General features: G+C 45.9%; 2 protein-coding genes across 3 annotated transcripts in view; one reads left to right on the top strand and one right to left on the bottom strand.

The window, feature by feature from the left end:
• Positions 1–17,336, top strand: part of MUCL1 (mucin like 1) — a 265,658-nt gene that overhangs the window by 33,725 nt on the left and 214,597 nt on the right. The window lies entirely within an intron of this gene.
• Positions 9,702–13,464, bottom strand: LACRT (lacritin). Its single transcript, XM_002752468.5, has 5 exons — positions 13,353–13,464; positions 12,082–12,135; positions 11,134–11,271; positions 10,632–10,733; positions 9,702–9,844 (listed from the first exon to the last, which is right to left on the bottom strand). The coding sequence occupies exons 1-5, from the start codon at positions 13,408–13,410 to the stop codon at positions 9,783–9,785; spliced, it is 414 nt and encodes a 137-aa protein (XP_002752514.1). The 5' UTR covers positions 13,411–13,464; the 3' UTR covers positions 9,702–9,782.

The raw sequence follows: 17,336 nt of genomic DNA, 5'->3' as shown, positions 1-17,336 counted from the left end.
GGGAGCTTCTCTGTACAAGGTCTCGTCTCTTGTCTGCCACCATGTGAGACATGCCTTTTACCTTCCACCATGATTGTGGGGCCTTCCCAGCCATATGGAATTGTAAGTCCAATAAACATCTTTTTTTTTTTAAATTGTCCAGTCTTGGGTATGTCTTTATCAGCAGTGTAAAAATGGACTAATACACCTGCCTTCATGGCACATGCCTTCTAGTGAAGAAAACAGGAAATAAATAGTAAATTATATAGTGTATCACACAGTGGGAAATGCTAATGACAAAAATAAAGCAGGAAAAATGCAGAGGGAAGTTGCAATTTTTGAAAGGCTGACCAGGAAAGGCCTCCCTGAAAAGGTGGCATTTGAGCAAAGATGTGAAGGAAGTGAAGGAACGAGCCATATCATTACCCGGGGAAGAGTGTTCTAGGAAGGAAAAGCAAAGTCCTTGAGGCAGAAACACAACTAATGTGTTTAAGAAACAGCAAGGAGACTCGTGCAAATGGAGCAGAGTGAAAGGGGACAGTACCAGGGAGGAGGCCGGAGAAGAAACGGTGGGTAGATTCAAGAGGGTCTTGCAGGTCATGGTAAAGATCATCTTTTTCTCCGAGTGACATGGGAAGCCTTTGGAGGGTTCTCAGCAGAGTGGGGTTACGAAGTAACAGGAACTATCATTTTATAAGGGCTGCTGTGTTGGGAAGAGACCAGGGGGAGGGGCAAGGATGGAGGCAGGGAGTCTGGGTAAGAGGAAATTACGGAAATCCAGGTGGAAGATGATGGTGGCTTGGGTGAGTGGGGAATGGTAAAGAGCAGGAGGGAGGGTACACTTCAGAAAAGGTGAAGAAGGTGGAAGGGTTATTCCAGGGTGGGAATGTAACAACCAGGAGAGGAAACTATTGTGAAACAGGAAGTTGTTCATTGTGACTTGTGGAGAGGGTGCATAAAGGGAATAGGACAAATGAGTTTAGAAAGCAGACTGGGGCCAGGCGCAGTGGCTCAGGTTTGTAATCCCAGCACTTCGGGAGGCCGAGGTGGGCAGATCACAAGGTCAAGAGATTGAGACTATCCTGGCTAACATGGTGAAAACCCATCTCTACGAAAAATACAAAAATTAGCTGGGCATGGTGGTGCACGCCTGTAGTCCCAGCTACTTGGGAGGCTGAGGCAGGAGAATTGCTTGAGCCTGGCAGGCAGAGGTTGCAGTGAGCCAAGATCACACCACTGCACTCCAGCCTGGGGACAGAGCAAGACTCTGTCTCAGAAAAAAAAAAAAAAAAAAGAAAGCAGACTGGAGCAGGTCATTTGGAATGCAGTTGCCTATGAGGTTTATTCCTAATTCTTAGCCCATGAGGTCTTTACATGCCTGAGATAGGATGAGCACTTCCTAATTTTACCTCCCAGTTCATTTCATTCATTAGGAACTTTCTCACCAGCATTCCTATTGGCCCTTCCCTCATAGTCCAGGCATTTATTAACTGAAATATTCTTTACTGTCTGGTCCTGGGCCCTCTCTGCTCCATACCCTGTCTTGAAAATCCCCTAAATCCTGTTCCCTTTGTAATTTGTCTTTTTTTTTTTCACTCCCTTCTATTCCAACCTCTGCAGCTAAGCTCTTCCCTCTGGAAGAGGGGAGTGAAGGATGCATGGTCCACAGGCTCCAGGCAGGAGCAGCCTCTGTGGGGTCGTGGAAACTATGTTCTACAAAGAAGACCCAGATACCAAGTCATGAAGTGGGGTAGAGATATGCTTGGTTCATACGGAGCTCCCCAGGAAACGCTGTAGCTCAACACCTCAGCTCTGGTGGAGCCAACCGGAGCTGCAGTTGGGGGTGTCCCCTGCTGGTATCCAGGCAGCCACTCCTCACATGCCCTCCTTGGTCCCAGGATTGCCCATCCCATCTGCTTTACTTAAAGGTGGGTCTGATGTCAGGTAGAGTGAGAGGACTGCAGCCTTTAGATGGCTTTCTTGATCTGGATGGATTTCTGTTTCCTGAGCTTTACTTGTCTATCCTTCTGCCTTGGAGCAGATCCTGTGTCTGTTGGATTGATTGGAGGGCTCAGAGCACTTTCCCAGAGTGGCCTGAGCCCACCCCAGGAAATTCTGCTCGCTTGAGATATGAGAGATTCTTGTTCTTTGGAGTGGGATTATTTTCTTCTGTTGGGGCTCAGAAACCAGTGCCCCAAAATATGACCCTCTGACACGCTGAACTGAAGAAGCCTCAAGGACTCCCTGACCTCCCTGTGCCCCCTTCTCCACCCAGTGCCTGCTGTCTCTCAATCTTCTGTCTTTCCTAAAGCACAGAATGAAGTTGTTCTCTGAAGCTCCTTATCCGCCTAAAGTCTGGACAAGCCAAAGGAGAAAACAGTGACCTCTGGTCCCTTCTCTGTCTTTCTTCTTAAGATATGAATTTAGTAACTGAATTCCTATCTCAGGAAGAAAGACTGAAGTCTGTCAGTACAACCAGACAGACTTGCCACAAACCACTGTCTGCTTTGCAGGCTTAACAGACTTTGTTCCAGGCCACACTGTATGTTACTCAAGCCCATTGAATTTCCCTAAAAATAGTTTATTACTTCCCTAAAATTATCTCTACTTTTCCATCTCCTTTTCCTTTAAGAAAAAGGTTGTATAAGCATCTCTAGTCCATTGGGTTGGAGGGAAATCACTTCCCTCCTGCACATGTTACTAAGAATTTGTTTTTTCTCCTATGAATTTGCCTTTTGTCAGCTAACCTTCAACAAGTGAAGGGAAAGTTTTCTCTCTACCCGTACACTGAGAAATGTCTGGTCCAGCCAGTGCTAAAGGGAGTCTGGAGTTCCTGAGCCCATGTAAACTGGGAATTAGGAGAAGCCGTAGTTTGCTGAGAAAGTGAATTTGGGAATGAGGGGGGTTATTAGTTTCTTGGGGCTACCATAACAAAGCACCACAGACTGGGTGGCTTAAAACAGCATAAACGTATCCCGTCACAGTTCTGGAGGCTAGAAGTCCAAAATCCAGATGTCAGCAGGCCATTTCTTCCTGAAACCTACAGGCGAGAATGCTTCCTTGCATCTTTTAGCTTCTGCTGTTTGCTGGAAGTTCTTGTCATTCCTTGTTGTACAGATGTGTCATTTCAGTCCCTGCCTCTGTGGTCATGTGGCAGTCTACCCTTGTGCATATTCATATTTTCTCCTCTCTGTGTCTTTGTGTCCAAATGTTTCTCTTCTTGTAAAGATAACAGTTATATTGAATTAGGAGCTTACACTACTCCAGTTAGATCTCAACTAATTACATATGCAATGACCCTATTTTCAGATAAGGTCACATTTTGAGGTACTGGGGATAAGGATGTCAGCAAAGCTTTTTGGGGGACAAAATCCAACCCATGGCCATGTGAATATGAAATGCTCTGTTTGCTCAGTTTTGACTATGATCTGTGCTCAGAAGGGACTTGTTCCTAAGAGTTCCTTTTGTTTCCTTGGCACTGTTCTCAGAAATGGAGACCTGTGGTGGAGGTGGTGGAAGGAAAGTAGGAATATCATTCTTCATTCATGTAAAACAGAGTCCAGACTGAAAGCTCCCCACACCCAGGATAGAGGAGAAAAATCAGATGGGATGTGCTATGGTTTGAATGCTTGTTCCCTCCAAAACTCATCCTAAAACTGAATCCCCAATGAACCAGTATTGAAAGGTGGGGCCCTTAAGAGGTGATTGGTACTAGGACTGGGGTTGTTGCTGATAACAAATACCTGAAAATATGGAAGTGGCTTTGGAACTGGGTGATGGAGAGGCTGGAAGAATTCTGAGGAGCAGGATAGAAAAAGTCTAGATACTGGTGAGGGCCTAGAAGACAAAAAAGCTACGGAAAGTTTGAAACTCCTTGGAGATTAGTTAAGTGATTGTGACCAGAATTCTAGTTGAAATATGAAGAGTAAGACCATTCTGATGAGATTTCAGATGAAACTGAGGAATAAGGTATTGGAAACTGTAATAAAGACCGTTCTTGTTATAAACTGTCAAGAACTTGGCTGAACCGTGTCTACGCTTGAGGGCTTTGTGGAAGGCCAAACTTGAGAGTGACAAACTAGAGTATCTGCAGAAGAAATTTCTAAGCAAAATGTACAAGGAGGTGCATGGTTAATTTTGACCACTTATGCTGAGATTTGGGAGCAAAGAAATAATTCAAAGACAAGTATAAAGAAAATGTACAGAGATCCAAGATGGCCAATCACTAGCAGCTCAGGCTTGTGGCTCCCAGTGAAAGTGCAGAGAACGAGAGGACGCCACACTTTCAGACGAATTTTTGTTGCTCAAGGGCCAGGAGATTCCCAGCGGAGGAGCCCCAAGGGTCGCCACTGTGACTCTTGCAGCCGGCGCAGCAGTTTTGCCAGTGCCCTGGAGCGGTGGTTCTCAGTGCAGAGTAAACGGGACTGGTTCCCCTTTTGGCCAACGTTTGGAGCTGACTGAAGAAGGGATTCAGGAGAGAAGCCAGATTGGAGACTCCCGGACAGAAAATCACCAAGAATCTTGATGCCACTGTTTTAGCCGGCACAGTGGGTTGCTCAGATTTCAATGCTGGGAATTAACAAGTTGGATGCCCACTCAGAGACCTAATTTGAAAGCTGGTAATTACAAAGACGACAGGTGGATAAATTTACAGTGATGGGAAGAAACCAGCATAAAAAGGCTGGTTATGAGAATACCCAAAATCAGAATGCCTCTCCCTCTACAGAGGATCACAGTTCCTCATCAACGAGGGAACAAGGCCTGATGGAGAACGAGTGCATTCCATTAACAGAATCAGGCTTCAGAAGGTGGACAATAAGAAACTTCTGTGAGTTAAAAGAACATGTTCTAGCCCAATGTAAAAAAACTAAGAACTTTGAAAAAAGGTTTGACGAAATCCTAATGAGAATAGACAATTTAGAGAGGAATATAAGTGAATTAATGGAACTAAAGAACACAATACAAGAACTCCGTGAAGTATGCATAGGTTTTAACACTCAAATTGATCAAGCAGAAGAAAGGATATCAGAGGTCGAAGACCAACTTAATGAAATGAAATGAGAAGACAAGATTAAAGAAGAAAAAGTAAAAAGGAATGAGCAAAGTCTCCAAGAAATATGGGACTATGTGAAAAGACCTAATTTACATTTGATAGGTGTACCTGAATGTCATGAAGAGAATGAATCCAAGCTGGAAAATATTCTTCAGGATATTACTCAGGAAAACTTCCCCAACCTAGTAAGGTGGGACAATACTCAACTCCAGGTAATACAGAGAACACCACAAAGATATTCCTCAAGTAGAGGAACCCCAAGACACATAATTGTTAGATTCACCAGGGCTGAAATAAAGGAGAAAATTCTAAGGACAGCTAGAGAGAAAGGTTAGGTTACCCATAAAAGGAAGCCTATCAGACTTACAGCAGATCTCTCAGCAGAAACCCTACAAACTAGAAGAGAGTGGGGGTCAATATTCAATAACCTCGAAGAAAAGAATTTTCAACCCAGAATCTCATATCCAGCCAAACTAAGCTTTATAAATGAAGGAAAAATAAAATTTTTCATGAACAAGCAAGCACTCAGAAATTTCATCACCACCAGGCCTGCTTCTGAAAGAAGCATTACACACAGAAAGGAACAACCAGTATCAGTCATCCCAAAAACTTACCAAAAGGTAAAGAGTATCTCCATAATGAAGAATCTATATCACCTAAAGGGCAAAATAGCCAGCCAGCATTAAATGACAATATTAAACTCACAAATATCAATATCAATCCTGAATTTAAATGAATCAAACGCCCCAATCAAAGACACAGACACGCAAATTGAATAAAAAGTCAAAACATATCTGCACTCTGTATCCAGATCCATCTCATAAGCAAGGACACACAAAGACTCAAAACAAAAGGTCGGAGGAAGACTCACCAATCAAATGGAGAGAAACAAAACAAAACAAACAAACAAAAAACAGGAGTTGTAACTTTCCTCTCTGACAAAATAGCCTACAATAGTAACAAAGACTAAAAGAAACAAAGAAGGACATTACATAATGATAAAAGGATCAATGCAACAAGAGGAGTCAATGATCATAAATATATATGCACCCAATAGAGGAGCACCCAATACATAAGACAAGTTTTCAATGACTTATAAAGAGACTTGGACTCCCGCACAATAATAGCGGGAGACTTTGACACCACATTGTTAATATTCGACAGATCAACGAGATAGAAAATTAACAGGGACATTTATGATTTGAACTCAGACCTGGAACAAGTAAACTCAGTGAATATTTATAGAATTCTTCACCCCAGGTCCACAGAACATACGTTTTTCTCATTATCACATTACACCTATTTTGAAAGTGACCACATAAATGGAAGCAAATCACTCTTCAGCATTTGCACAGCATTTCACAGATTTAAATGAAATATTGGTTGGCTGTTTGTTTGTTATTTTCTTTCCTTATTCCTTCCTGTCTCTGCTGTTAAGCACAATTATCAGCATAAAAGAAGTTTTTAATACCTATTTTTAGATTGCATTCCAGCCTGGGCAATAGAGCAAGACTCCTGTTCTCTCTCCCCCTTTTCTCTTTCTCTTTCTTTCTTTCAAAAAAAAAAAAAAAAAAAAAAGCACACAGCTACACATGTTAGGGCAAAAATCTCCAGTCATATTTTGAGTCCAATTTAGGAAAGTAGTTATTTGCTATCAGTTGAAGAATGCTATTCAGGACAAGTATATAAGGTCTGACTTTTGCTTTCTTCCAAAAAAACAAAAAATACATAGTGAGTGTATATTTTTTTATATGCAAAAAAAAAAAACCTTTAAAAGTTCTTATTCAACCTTCAAACCCCAGCACAAAATCCTCCTCTGTAGCCTTCCCTAATTCTTATGGTCCAAATAAATCCCTCCGCCTTTCAACTGTCAGGGTAGTCTTGCTCCACTACATCTTATAGTATAATAAGTTATTTATATGTCTTATTTAACAATTAGACTGAGAGTGTCTGAGCACAGGCTCCAAGTCTTACTCACCTAGCACAAGCTTCACCCATTAAAGGACACCTTCCTCAGCGGGGACCTAAAAAAAAGAAAAAGAAAATTTACATTAATAGGAAAGCAGAGTGTAAGGATTTGGAAACTGTCAGCATGGCCACATGAAGAATGAAAAAGTGCATTCAGAAGAGGAATGTAGCCAAGAAGATTAGCACAGCTAGAAGGGAGCCAGGTGCTATTCCTCAAGACAATGAAGAAAGACCCAAATGCATTTCAGAGATCTTTGAGGGTGCCACTCCTGTTATAGGCCCAGAGGTCTAGGAAGGCAGAGTGGTGTCTTGGGACTCTGTTCCTGGAGCCCCAGTGCAGAGTTTCATGGCTGCCCTAGCCAAGCCTCAAGTGACCCTAGCTATGACTTGTGCTGCAGTTTTGGAAGGTACAAGCCATAAAGCTTGGCAGTGTCGAGGTGGTGCTGATTCTACAGGCTTGCAGACAGCAAAAGCTGTGGCAGCTTGGCAGCCTCCACCCAGATTTCAAAGGATATCATCAAGAGCCTAGGGGCCCAGGCAAAGACTTGTCACAGGGGCAGAGCTACTGCAGAGTCCTTACCTAGTGGAGCCATGAAAGTGATGCCACCATACAGAGTCTCCATTAGGGTAATGCCTAGTGGAGCTGTAGGAGTGGGACCACTGCTGGAACCCCAGAAGTGTGCAGTCACTGGCAGCATGCAACACACACCTCGGAAAGCTTCAGGCACCACCTCGGAAAGCTTCAGGATGAAAGTAAGTTGGATGCTTTCATCCAACCCCTACGAGCAGTCACATGGGCTATACCCAGCAAAGCCATAAGGGTTAGGCTGCCTGAAGTCTTGGGGGCCCAGCCCACACCCCATTGTGGGTGGGAGGCCACACACAGGGTCAAAAGAGATTATTTTCCAGCTTTAAGATTTAATGTCCTTGGGACCTGTTACTCCTTTCTTTTTGCCTATTTCTCCATTTCAAAATGGGAGTATCTGTTTTATGCTTCTACCACAATTGTATCTTAGAAGTAGGTAACTTGTTTGTATTTCACAGACTCACAGATGAGACTCTGGACTCTGGACTTTTGAGTTGGTGCTGGAATGAGCTAAGATTTTAGGGCTACAGAGTTGGAATGAATATGTTTATATTTAAGCAGGACATGAGTTTCAGAGGGCCAGGAGTAGAATGCGATAGTTTGAGTGTCGCCTCCAAAACTTATGTGGAACTTAATCCTTAAAGTAACAATATTGAAAGGCAGGGCTATTAAGAAGTGACTGGGTTATGCTGGGTGACTCGGTTACACCTGTGATCCCAGCACTCTGGGAGGTGGATTGCCTGAGCTCAGGAGTTCAAGACCAGCCTGGCCAACATGGTGAAATCCCATCTCTACTAAAAATACAAAAAATTAGCCAGGTGTGGTGGCAGGTGCCTGTAATCCCAACTATTTGGGAGGCTGAGGCAGAAGAATTGCTTGAACCTGGGTGGCAGAGGTTACAGGGAGCTGAGATTGAGCCATTGCATTCCAGCCTGGGTGACTCAGAGCAAGACTTTGTCTCAAAAAAAAGAAAAAAAATGATTGGGTCATGAAGTCTTTCCCCTTATGAATCGATTAATCCATTCATGGATTAATGAATTAGTGGGTTAATGGATTAACGGTTTGTCACAGGAGTGAGACTGTAGGCTTTCTAAGAAGAGGAAGAGAGACCTGAGCTAGCACAGACAGCCACCTCACTATGCAATTCCCTGTTCCAGCTTGGGACCCTGCAGAGATTCCCCGCCAGCAAGAAAGCTCTTGTCAGACGTGCTCCCTTGACTTTGGACTTCCCAGCTTTAGAACTGTAAGAAATACATTTTGCTTCTTATAAATTATCCAGTTTTAGATATTCTGTTATAAGCAGCAGAAAATAAACTAAGATGGGGTGGAAAGCACAGTTTAGAACCAATGACTTCGGGCATGTTAAAGAGCAGAAGACCATGTGCCTGCCCTGGAGAGGGGTCTGGCAGGAGATCTGATTGCTTTTTTTGCTCCTCAAAGTCATGAGTGATGTTCCCTCGTTCATCTGTGTGCTGTGGTGGAGAGAAACAAAGGATGCAAGTGGAGGAAGAGGTGACTGAGACCCCTTTGAGAGACTTTAGTCCTTTGGGGAAGATAATTCACACATCTAGAACACAGTCGTAAGTGGTTTCTATGCGTCACATCACAAGAATAACTTTAATGGATTCAATTGGTCTTTTTAGTCAAGTGCCAGTTATCACTGTAGTGGCTCATTACTTTATTGTCTGACCTAATTAGCCATTTCCAGCCACTGTGGCCCAATGTAGAATGTACGAATAGAAGGCAGGAGAGATGAGTTTCTAATAAAGGTGGCTCTAGTATCAATGGCTCAGGCTTTATTTTCAAGGTGATAAACCCTGGTTCTTTGGAATTTGATTTAATTTTTGGAAATGCTCAAATGTCACTAGGAGTAATGTGTGAACACTAAGAGGTGGATGAGAATTGGAGTGACATCTGGACTCAAAGGAAGCTGAGCACACATGGATGTGGCTCAATGTGAATAAAAGGGCTTGTTAGAGGCTCTGCCTTCTAGGCGGGCTGTGACTGGCCAAGGACCTAGACCAGAACATCCTGCGCCTTGTGTTGGTCCAGGGAGGGCTTTTCTCCCTGCCCTTCCTCAACGGCCCTTCCCACAGAGCACAGTCACACAGCAAGTTGGATGCTTTCATTTTAATAGCTCTGGGCTACAAGGGTATTTAAAGCTTTAAGTCCAGTGATCTCATTCTTTTCAGCTTCTCAGTTCCACAGTTTTGTTAGACCAAATCTCTTCAGCAATTTTTGTGCAGCTTCATTTCTACCTGGAAAAAAAGATGAGATAAATGAGGCTTTTAGGACTCCAGGCTCCAGCTCCACCACTTCCATTTCTCCTCAACTCCATCTTCTGCATTCCAAACTTACTGAGACCCTGGAGAGGCTTACACAGAAGTTGGAGGGGTAGAAATTAGATTGACCAGAGCCTGAAAGACCTACCCTTTTCCCCACCTTGGCAGGGGCAGGGAGCAATAAGACTACAAGCAGGCTCCACTGTGGGAAGGCTGGGGGTTAGACCCCAAGGGAATCAATATCAGACAACATGGCACATTGAATTTGTTCTTTTTCTTTTTGAGACAAGGTCTCGCTCTGTCACCCAGGATGGAGTGCAGTGGCATGATCTTGGCTCACTGCAACCTCTGCCTCCTGGGCTCAGGTGATCCTCCTGTCTTAGCCTCCCAAGTAGCTGGCACTACAGGCATACGCCACCATGCCTGACTAATTTTTGTATTTTTTTGTAGAGATGGAGCATTGCCATGTTGCCCGGATGGCCTTGAACTCCTGGGCTCAGGCAATCCACCTGCCTTGGCCTCCCAAAGTGCTGGGATTACAGGTGTGGACCACCACACCCAGGGCGTAATTTGAATCCGCATGAGAAATTGGAAGCATATGAAAGCACAAAGTGAGGGGGTCTTCAACAGCAGGGGCTGTGGCAATTTCAAGGCTCATATGGGAGAGTGGAAATGGGGGCAAGCCCTCTCCCATCTCCCATCCCTGGATGGTGGGTGGTGAGTATTCTCATTCCCACAAAGCCTTGCCTTGGGATTCACTCACTTTCAAAGAATTGTTTTCCAGTTTCCACGCCTCCATGCACTCCTTTTCCTGCTCTTTGAAAGGCTTGTTCTGTTAGTAAGAGACTTTTCTCCACTAAGGATTCTAATTTTGGAGCAGAACAATCACATCAGCAGAAAAGTCACCTTATTTAAAGAGAACTCTGCACCACCTTGCCTGCCACCGCCCCGACTCTGCCCCCCGCAACAGGACATCATCCCTATACAAAGTCCTAAAGTGCGGAAGTTTTGCTGAAGGCCTCAGCACTTCTCTCATAGGAAGGTGTGTGAGCCAGGACAGAAACCACGTATAGTGCAGGCTGCAACATCTACTGTTGCAGAAGCCTTGTGTGTGGGTGAAGTGTGCAGTCCCATTTGTGCCTTTGTGTTCAGGTGTTTGAGTCTATCTGCTTCTTACCAGGCTTATCTCTGTGTGTGGAGGTGTAATATGGGCCTACAGCCAGAGACTTCTCTAGGTTGTTGATATGGCATAGAGACAGACTTACTTAGGCGGTTTAGTCCCTGGCTGTTTGAGGTGACCTTGGCTGTCCCCTGAACTGCTGCCGAAGTCTCCTGGGCTGCTGTGGTTGTCTCTTGGGGTGAAGCAGATTGTGATGGATCTGAAGTCTCCTCATCAGGCTTAGCTATGAATGCACAAATTGACTGATTTTAGCAAAGTCAAAGTATTCGTTTCTTTTGGAGTGGGTAGCAGGGCCCCAGGGTACCTAATATGTGCTGGGTGCCAGGATACAGAAATGATATGGTTTAAACCCTGCCCTCTCAAAGGAGATAGGATTTCTGCATGCTGTGTGTCTCTTGGAAGGCAGTGGGCAGGGTTGGGGAAGGATTTGGGCTAGGGGATGTTGAGGATCTGGGAGCACTTCATAGAGAAGCTGGATCTTGAAGGCAGGACATTAGCAGGAGAGGATGTTCCAAAGGGGCTTCCCTGGGGGCAGGCAGTGAGTGAGTAAGAGCTCAGGCGGAGGCATGTGTGGGATAGGTGTGGGGAGTGGAAGCAAGTTCAGTTTAGCTGATGTTGGTGGGGACATAAAAGAAAGTCATGGAAAATGGGGTTGGAAAATGAGGTTAGAGGCCAGATAATGGGTACCTTGCTAAGGAATTGGGAGTAATGGGAGGTGTTTGCAGGTGAAGGTATGAATGCCATGTGAGACATTGCCCTTACCATTTAGCCTCCTGTTTCTCTCCCTTTTATTCACAGCAACCTTTCCCCCATGCTCCCTATTGGCCTTACTGTCTGGGTCATCCTCTTTTGTCCTTAGACTTGTGCCATTCCAACCCATGCTACCTTGTTTATAACATTACCTGCCCCTCCCCATTATCACCAAGTGCAAAATCCAGATCTCCTCCCACTTGCTTCTTCTCCAGCCTCCACTCACATCCCTAACTGTTAAATCCTCCCAAGGAGGACTGGAGAAGGTGAGAGGAGCACTCACAGGTCTCAGCTTCCTGGGCAGGATCAACGTCTGTCGAGTCAGAGGAGGCATCTTCTGCAATGGAGGAAACATGCCAGATGAGAGCAAGGACAGAACTGGACCCACCCAAGCCACCCTCCCCTCCCATTCCCAAAGCTTAGCTCTTGGGAACACTCATGGATAGAAGGGAATCAATTTCCCTTTTGGTTGGACATGCCCTTCCACCATATCAGTGGGTCTACCCAGGCACTCTCTCTGATGTTTAACTCTGCGGCTTTTGAAACAGGTTCTCCTCTGAGAAGTGTAATGTCTCTTGGAACACTGCCTTCCTCCTGACTTGCCCCTGGCTTGGGAGGCTTCCCTGAGATATCTGTCAGGGAGCTGGCCATGGTCAGAGGGGCTCAAGCTCCTCTGTGGTGGAGGAGGACAGTGTGTGGGGGCCATGGAGGCACATGTTGAATGATTTCTGGGGTTGAGACCCCAGCTCTTATTCCCTTTATTCTTTTAATACAAAATTTATGCAAAGCTCTGTGCTAAGAGATGGAGGTGCAGCGCTGAAGAGGGCAGACAAGACCCTTGCCCTGACAGAGCTTACATCTGTCCTTTTATGCAATTATTTAATGACTGGTGTGACAGTGCTGGAAGGGAACGTGCAGCCTGGTGTGAGAAGGGCACATGGGGTCTGATTTTTTCTGCATGTGCCTGGAAGGCCTTTTTGGAGAATTATATCTAAATTGAGATTTTTTAGATGAAAAATCATTGACCAGGTGACATTAGAGTTGGTTGGGGGAGGACCCAGAGAGAGGGAAAGCATTCCAGATGAAGAGAGAGCAAGAAGGAAGGTCCTGATGTTCATGGCCCAAATGGTGCTTCTGTGTGATTAAAAAAGGCATCCCCTCCCTCTAAGAGACACAGCCAGAGGCCAGGCTCACTGCTTGGCAAGTGGAGTGTGGACCAGATTTTAGCTTCTACGACCCTGTGCCTGGGCACCCTTGTGCATGGGACACCCTGCTGAACTGTATGCAGTGGTCCACAGGAACTGCAAGAAGCCAGTGTAGCTGGGGCATAGTGGATAAACGATGGTGTGTGAGGGGATGAGCTGGGAGGGCAGGCAGGGGCCAGAGAGTTCCAGATTCCCTGGCCAGTGGGGTGCAGAGGCTACACATGGAGAACTGGAGGAGGAGTCACTTGCAGAGGTAAGGAAGCCAGAATAGCAAGAGAGAGGAGCAGAGGGGTGAAGGCAGGTGTGAGGGCATCCTTGTGGGGTGGTGCAGAGGAAAGGCCATACTCACCAGCATAGACCAGGGTCCCAGCCAGAGCTGCCAAGAAGAGGAGAGTGGTGAATTTCATTCTTTGGGATGTGGAGTGACTATAACCACAGAATCCACAGAGGGTCCAGGGAATAAGGATTCTGAAACTGCTGGGCCCTTTTAAGGATGTCAAGGGCCAATGAGAACCAAGCTTGGAGAGGTGTGACTTCCGCACCCTCCTCCTCTTCTTCTCCGGATTGTCACCTGCTAAGTCAACAAGGGCTAGAAGGCAGGTCCTGGATTTCTCTAGTAACTCCCAGTCGTCCCTTCCTTTCTCTTTCCTTCTTTCCCCACTGCACCTGCCCTCTGGGTTCACACCCCTGGGATCTTAGGGATGGTAGGTAGAGCACATCTCCCTTGGGGAGATTCTGGGATGTGTCTGTTGAGGGTTCTGGTAGTCATCTCTCCAAGAGGAGGTTGAGGGCCCAGGAGATTACATTGTCCACCTTCTGTCCCAGTCTACATAGGACTCAGTGCAGGGTTTGAAGGTTTCCCCAGACTGCACAGGACTCAGTGCAGGGTTTGAAGGTTTTCCCTGGGAAAGGGGCTCACTTGAGGTCTGAGTTCCTGGCTGCTTTCTCCCCTTGAGGGGATGGGTTTGAAGGTGTGTGTACCTTCTCTGGAGTTGTTCCCTGTTCTTGACATTATCCAGCCCCTAAAAAGAACTCCTCCAGCCCCACATAGGCCTATCAGTCTCCGTCTTCAGGTGTAATCACTGGGACCCCACATTGCTGACAGAATCTCCTCGTTAAAGCATGATGGTGGTTCACTGAAATTGGAGCTTGGTTCTCACTTCAAGTAGGGAGCTGACCCATGGTGTGAATAATCCAGAAAAACAAATTATTCTGAAGAAGTTTCTCTTTGCCCGGGGTTTCTTTCTCTCCTGATCTGGGACTCGAGAGGTCTGGGGTTTAAGTTCTGACTTTGTCATATGAAAATGTTAGGCTGTGAAAAGTGTTAGGATTTTTTATTTGTTGTCTAGGAGCTGTGGCTCCTATGTACAGTGTAGTGGTGGAGATTAAGTGAGATAATATACAGCAAAGAATTTTTTTAGACAGCAAAGTTCTATGGAGTTGTGTGGGGTTCTTGTACTATCTTTCAAGGTAGGTTTTTGTCCAGGCTGGTGCAAATGCTAGATATTAATAGAATGGGCAGAGGAGAAGCAGGAGCCAGCTGAGGGGCTGAAGGGTGGAGAACAAGGACCTGGATGTCGGTTTATGACTCTCCCTTGCTTGCTGTTGGCACTCACCCAGCCCCACGTGGGCTGACTCTAGAGGCTTCTCTGCCTCATGGCGACTCTGAAGACAAGTGTGACAAGGGGGCGCTGGGGAGATTTTCACATGAGACTGTTGGGTGCCAGGATTTGGAGCATTAATCTTTTCAGGAGATAAAGGAAGATAAAATTAATGGGGTAGGACATTAAAGCCTTAGCAATTACTACCTCCCTGAGGGTCTGGGCCTGGGAGCCTCGCAAATGGTGGCCTTACCTGGAATGGGAAGGCTGAGGAACAAGAGAAAGTTTTGATGGCACCAGTGCCCTGGGTATGTGCACTACATGCGTGCACCTATGTGTACACTGCAGAAGGGGAAGTCCTGCAGATCCCAAACAGGCTCCATGAGCACATTAAAAAGTCAACAGGAGCAAATTATGCTATTTGCACAAGGCTTTTCTAAGAGGAAATAAGAACTTTGGTGTCAACACTAGAACTGTCACAGAGCAGGGTCTTTCCAAATGTCACTGCATAGCCCTTTCCTCTCCCACGTCTTCCTCCTGGCCTGAGTAATTAAAGAGGCAAGTATTACATAAATAGGGATGAGGTGAAAAGTAGGGACATTTGTTGGCCGGGTGTAGTGGCTCATGCCTATAATGCTTGTACTTTGAGGGGCCGAGGCGGGCAAATCATGAAGTCAGGAGTTTGAGAACAACCTGGCCAACATGGTGAAATGCTGTCCCTACTAAAAATACAAAAAATTAGCTGGGCATGGTGGCAGACACCTGTAATCCCAGCTATTCAGGAGGCTTAGGCAGGAGAATAGGTTGAACCTGGGAGGTGGAGGTTGCAGTGAGCCATTATCATGCCACTGCACTCCAGCTGGGAGACAGTGTGAGACTCTGTCTCAAAAAAAAAAAAAAAAAAAGAAAGAAATTTTTATTACTCTATGACAGGGCCCAGGAGGAATGTTACCCCAAATTATAGAGCCTGGGAAAGAATTAGATGCATAGATTAGAGGAAAGAGACAGACTTCATGGATATGGGTGAGGGGTGGCTCTGTGCATTGTCTTCTAGGGTATCTGACCTCTGTGATGACTGTCAACTCGCTGATCTGTGTCTTGTCTCATGTGCTGCTCATTGTACCTCTCTCCCCTGTGCCTCAGGTCTATTCTCTTTCATCTCTGCACTGTCTGGAAGGATGCCTATGGACTGTATCTCTTGGGCTCCTGTGCCCTCTAGCTTCAAGTTGAGTTTGGCCAACAGGAGACACAGGTGGGAGATGGGAGGATGGAAAGAGAGAGAGGTCAAGGCATTTGTTCCTCCTGCTCCCTTCCTTGCTTTGGTATGTGTGGTAGGATGACTTCAGAGATAGCTCCTGGTGATGCCCACATCTTGGCATTGGTGCCCTGCTGTAATTTCCTCTGCTTAACTGGGCTGGGTCTTGAGATTCACTCCTAACAAATAGAAGATGGTGAAGTGATGAGGTAGTCACTTCTGAGACTATGTGGTGCAATCTTGGCTCACCACAACTTCTACCTCCTGGGTTTAAGCGATTCTCTTGTCTCAGCCTTCTGAGTGGCTGGAAGTACAGGCACCCACCACCATGCCCGGCTAGTTTTTTTTAAAATCTCTAGTAGAGACGGGGTTTCACTATGTTGGCCAGTCTGGTCTCAAACTCATAACCTTGTGATCTGCCTGCCTCGGCCTTTCTTTTTTTCTTTTCTTTTCTTTTTTTTTTTTGAGATGGAGTTTCTCTTGTTACCCAGGCTGGAGTGCAATGGCGCGATCTCGGCTCACCGCAACCTCCGCCTCCTGGGTTCAGGCAATTCTCCTGCCTGAGCCTCCTTAGTAGCTGGGATTATAGGCATGCACATCGTGCCCAGCTAATTTTTTGTATTTTTAGTAGAGACGGGGTTTTACCATGTTGACCAGGATGGTCTCGATCTCTTGACCTCGTGGTCCACCCGCCTCAGCCTCCCAAAGTGCTGGGATTACAGGCGTGAGCCACCGCGCCCGGCCAACGTTAGTCTTGTTTACACACACTATGTCTCTGGATCCTCTCGGCTTGTTCTGATGAAGCGAGTGGCTGTGATCTGCGGCTGTCCTGTGGAGAGGCCTACATGGCAAGAAACCGAGGGCAGCTCCGGCCTGTAGCCAGTGAGGAACCGAGGCCCTCAGTTCAATTATACGTGAGGGATTGAACCCTGCCAGCTACCATGTGATGGAGCTTGGAAGTGGATCCTTCCTCAGCTGAGTTTTGAGGTGACAGCAGTCTCGATGATACTTGACTGTAGCCTCAGCAGAGACTCTGAGTCTGAGGCCACATCTGTACCTGGACTGCTGACCCATAGCAACTGTGGATAAGAAATAATGTGTGAAGCCACCAAATGTTTGAATAATTTTTGCAGCCACAGATACTTAACGCAGCACGGTGTGGCACTAGCTGTGTTTCTTTCTGACTGCAGCTTCTGCCTCGTTCCTGTTCCAGAGCGCCATCTCTTGGTGTCAGGTGACATTATTTCCCCCACCCCCCAGGCACCCTGCTGCTTCAGGCTTCCTGCTGTTGCTAGTCCTTACTTGAATCTCTATAAATAATAAATATATTTTTCCTTAAGGAGTCTTTTTAAAAAGCCCTCCTGAGTGTGCTGTTTTCTGCCAGCACTTCTCCACTGATACACCACTTCCTGTCTGACCCACGATGATATCTTTTTCTCATTCCTCTCTTTGTGTGTTAAGCCCTGTTCTGGGGGCT

This window comes from Callithrix jacchus, chromosome 9 (genome assembly GCF_049354715.1).
Source record: "Callithrix jacchus isolate 240 chromosome 9, calJac240_pri, whole genome shotgun sequence".
In the NCBI taxonomy this organism is placed as follows: domain Eukaryota; kingdom Metazoa; phylum Chordata; class Mammalia; order Primates; family Cebidae; genus Callithrix; species Callithrix jacchus.
Note: the sequence above shows the minus strand (reverse complement) of the source record. Positions and strands in the feature narration are given on the sequence as shown.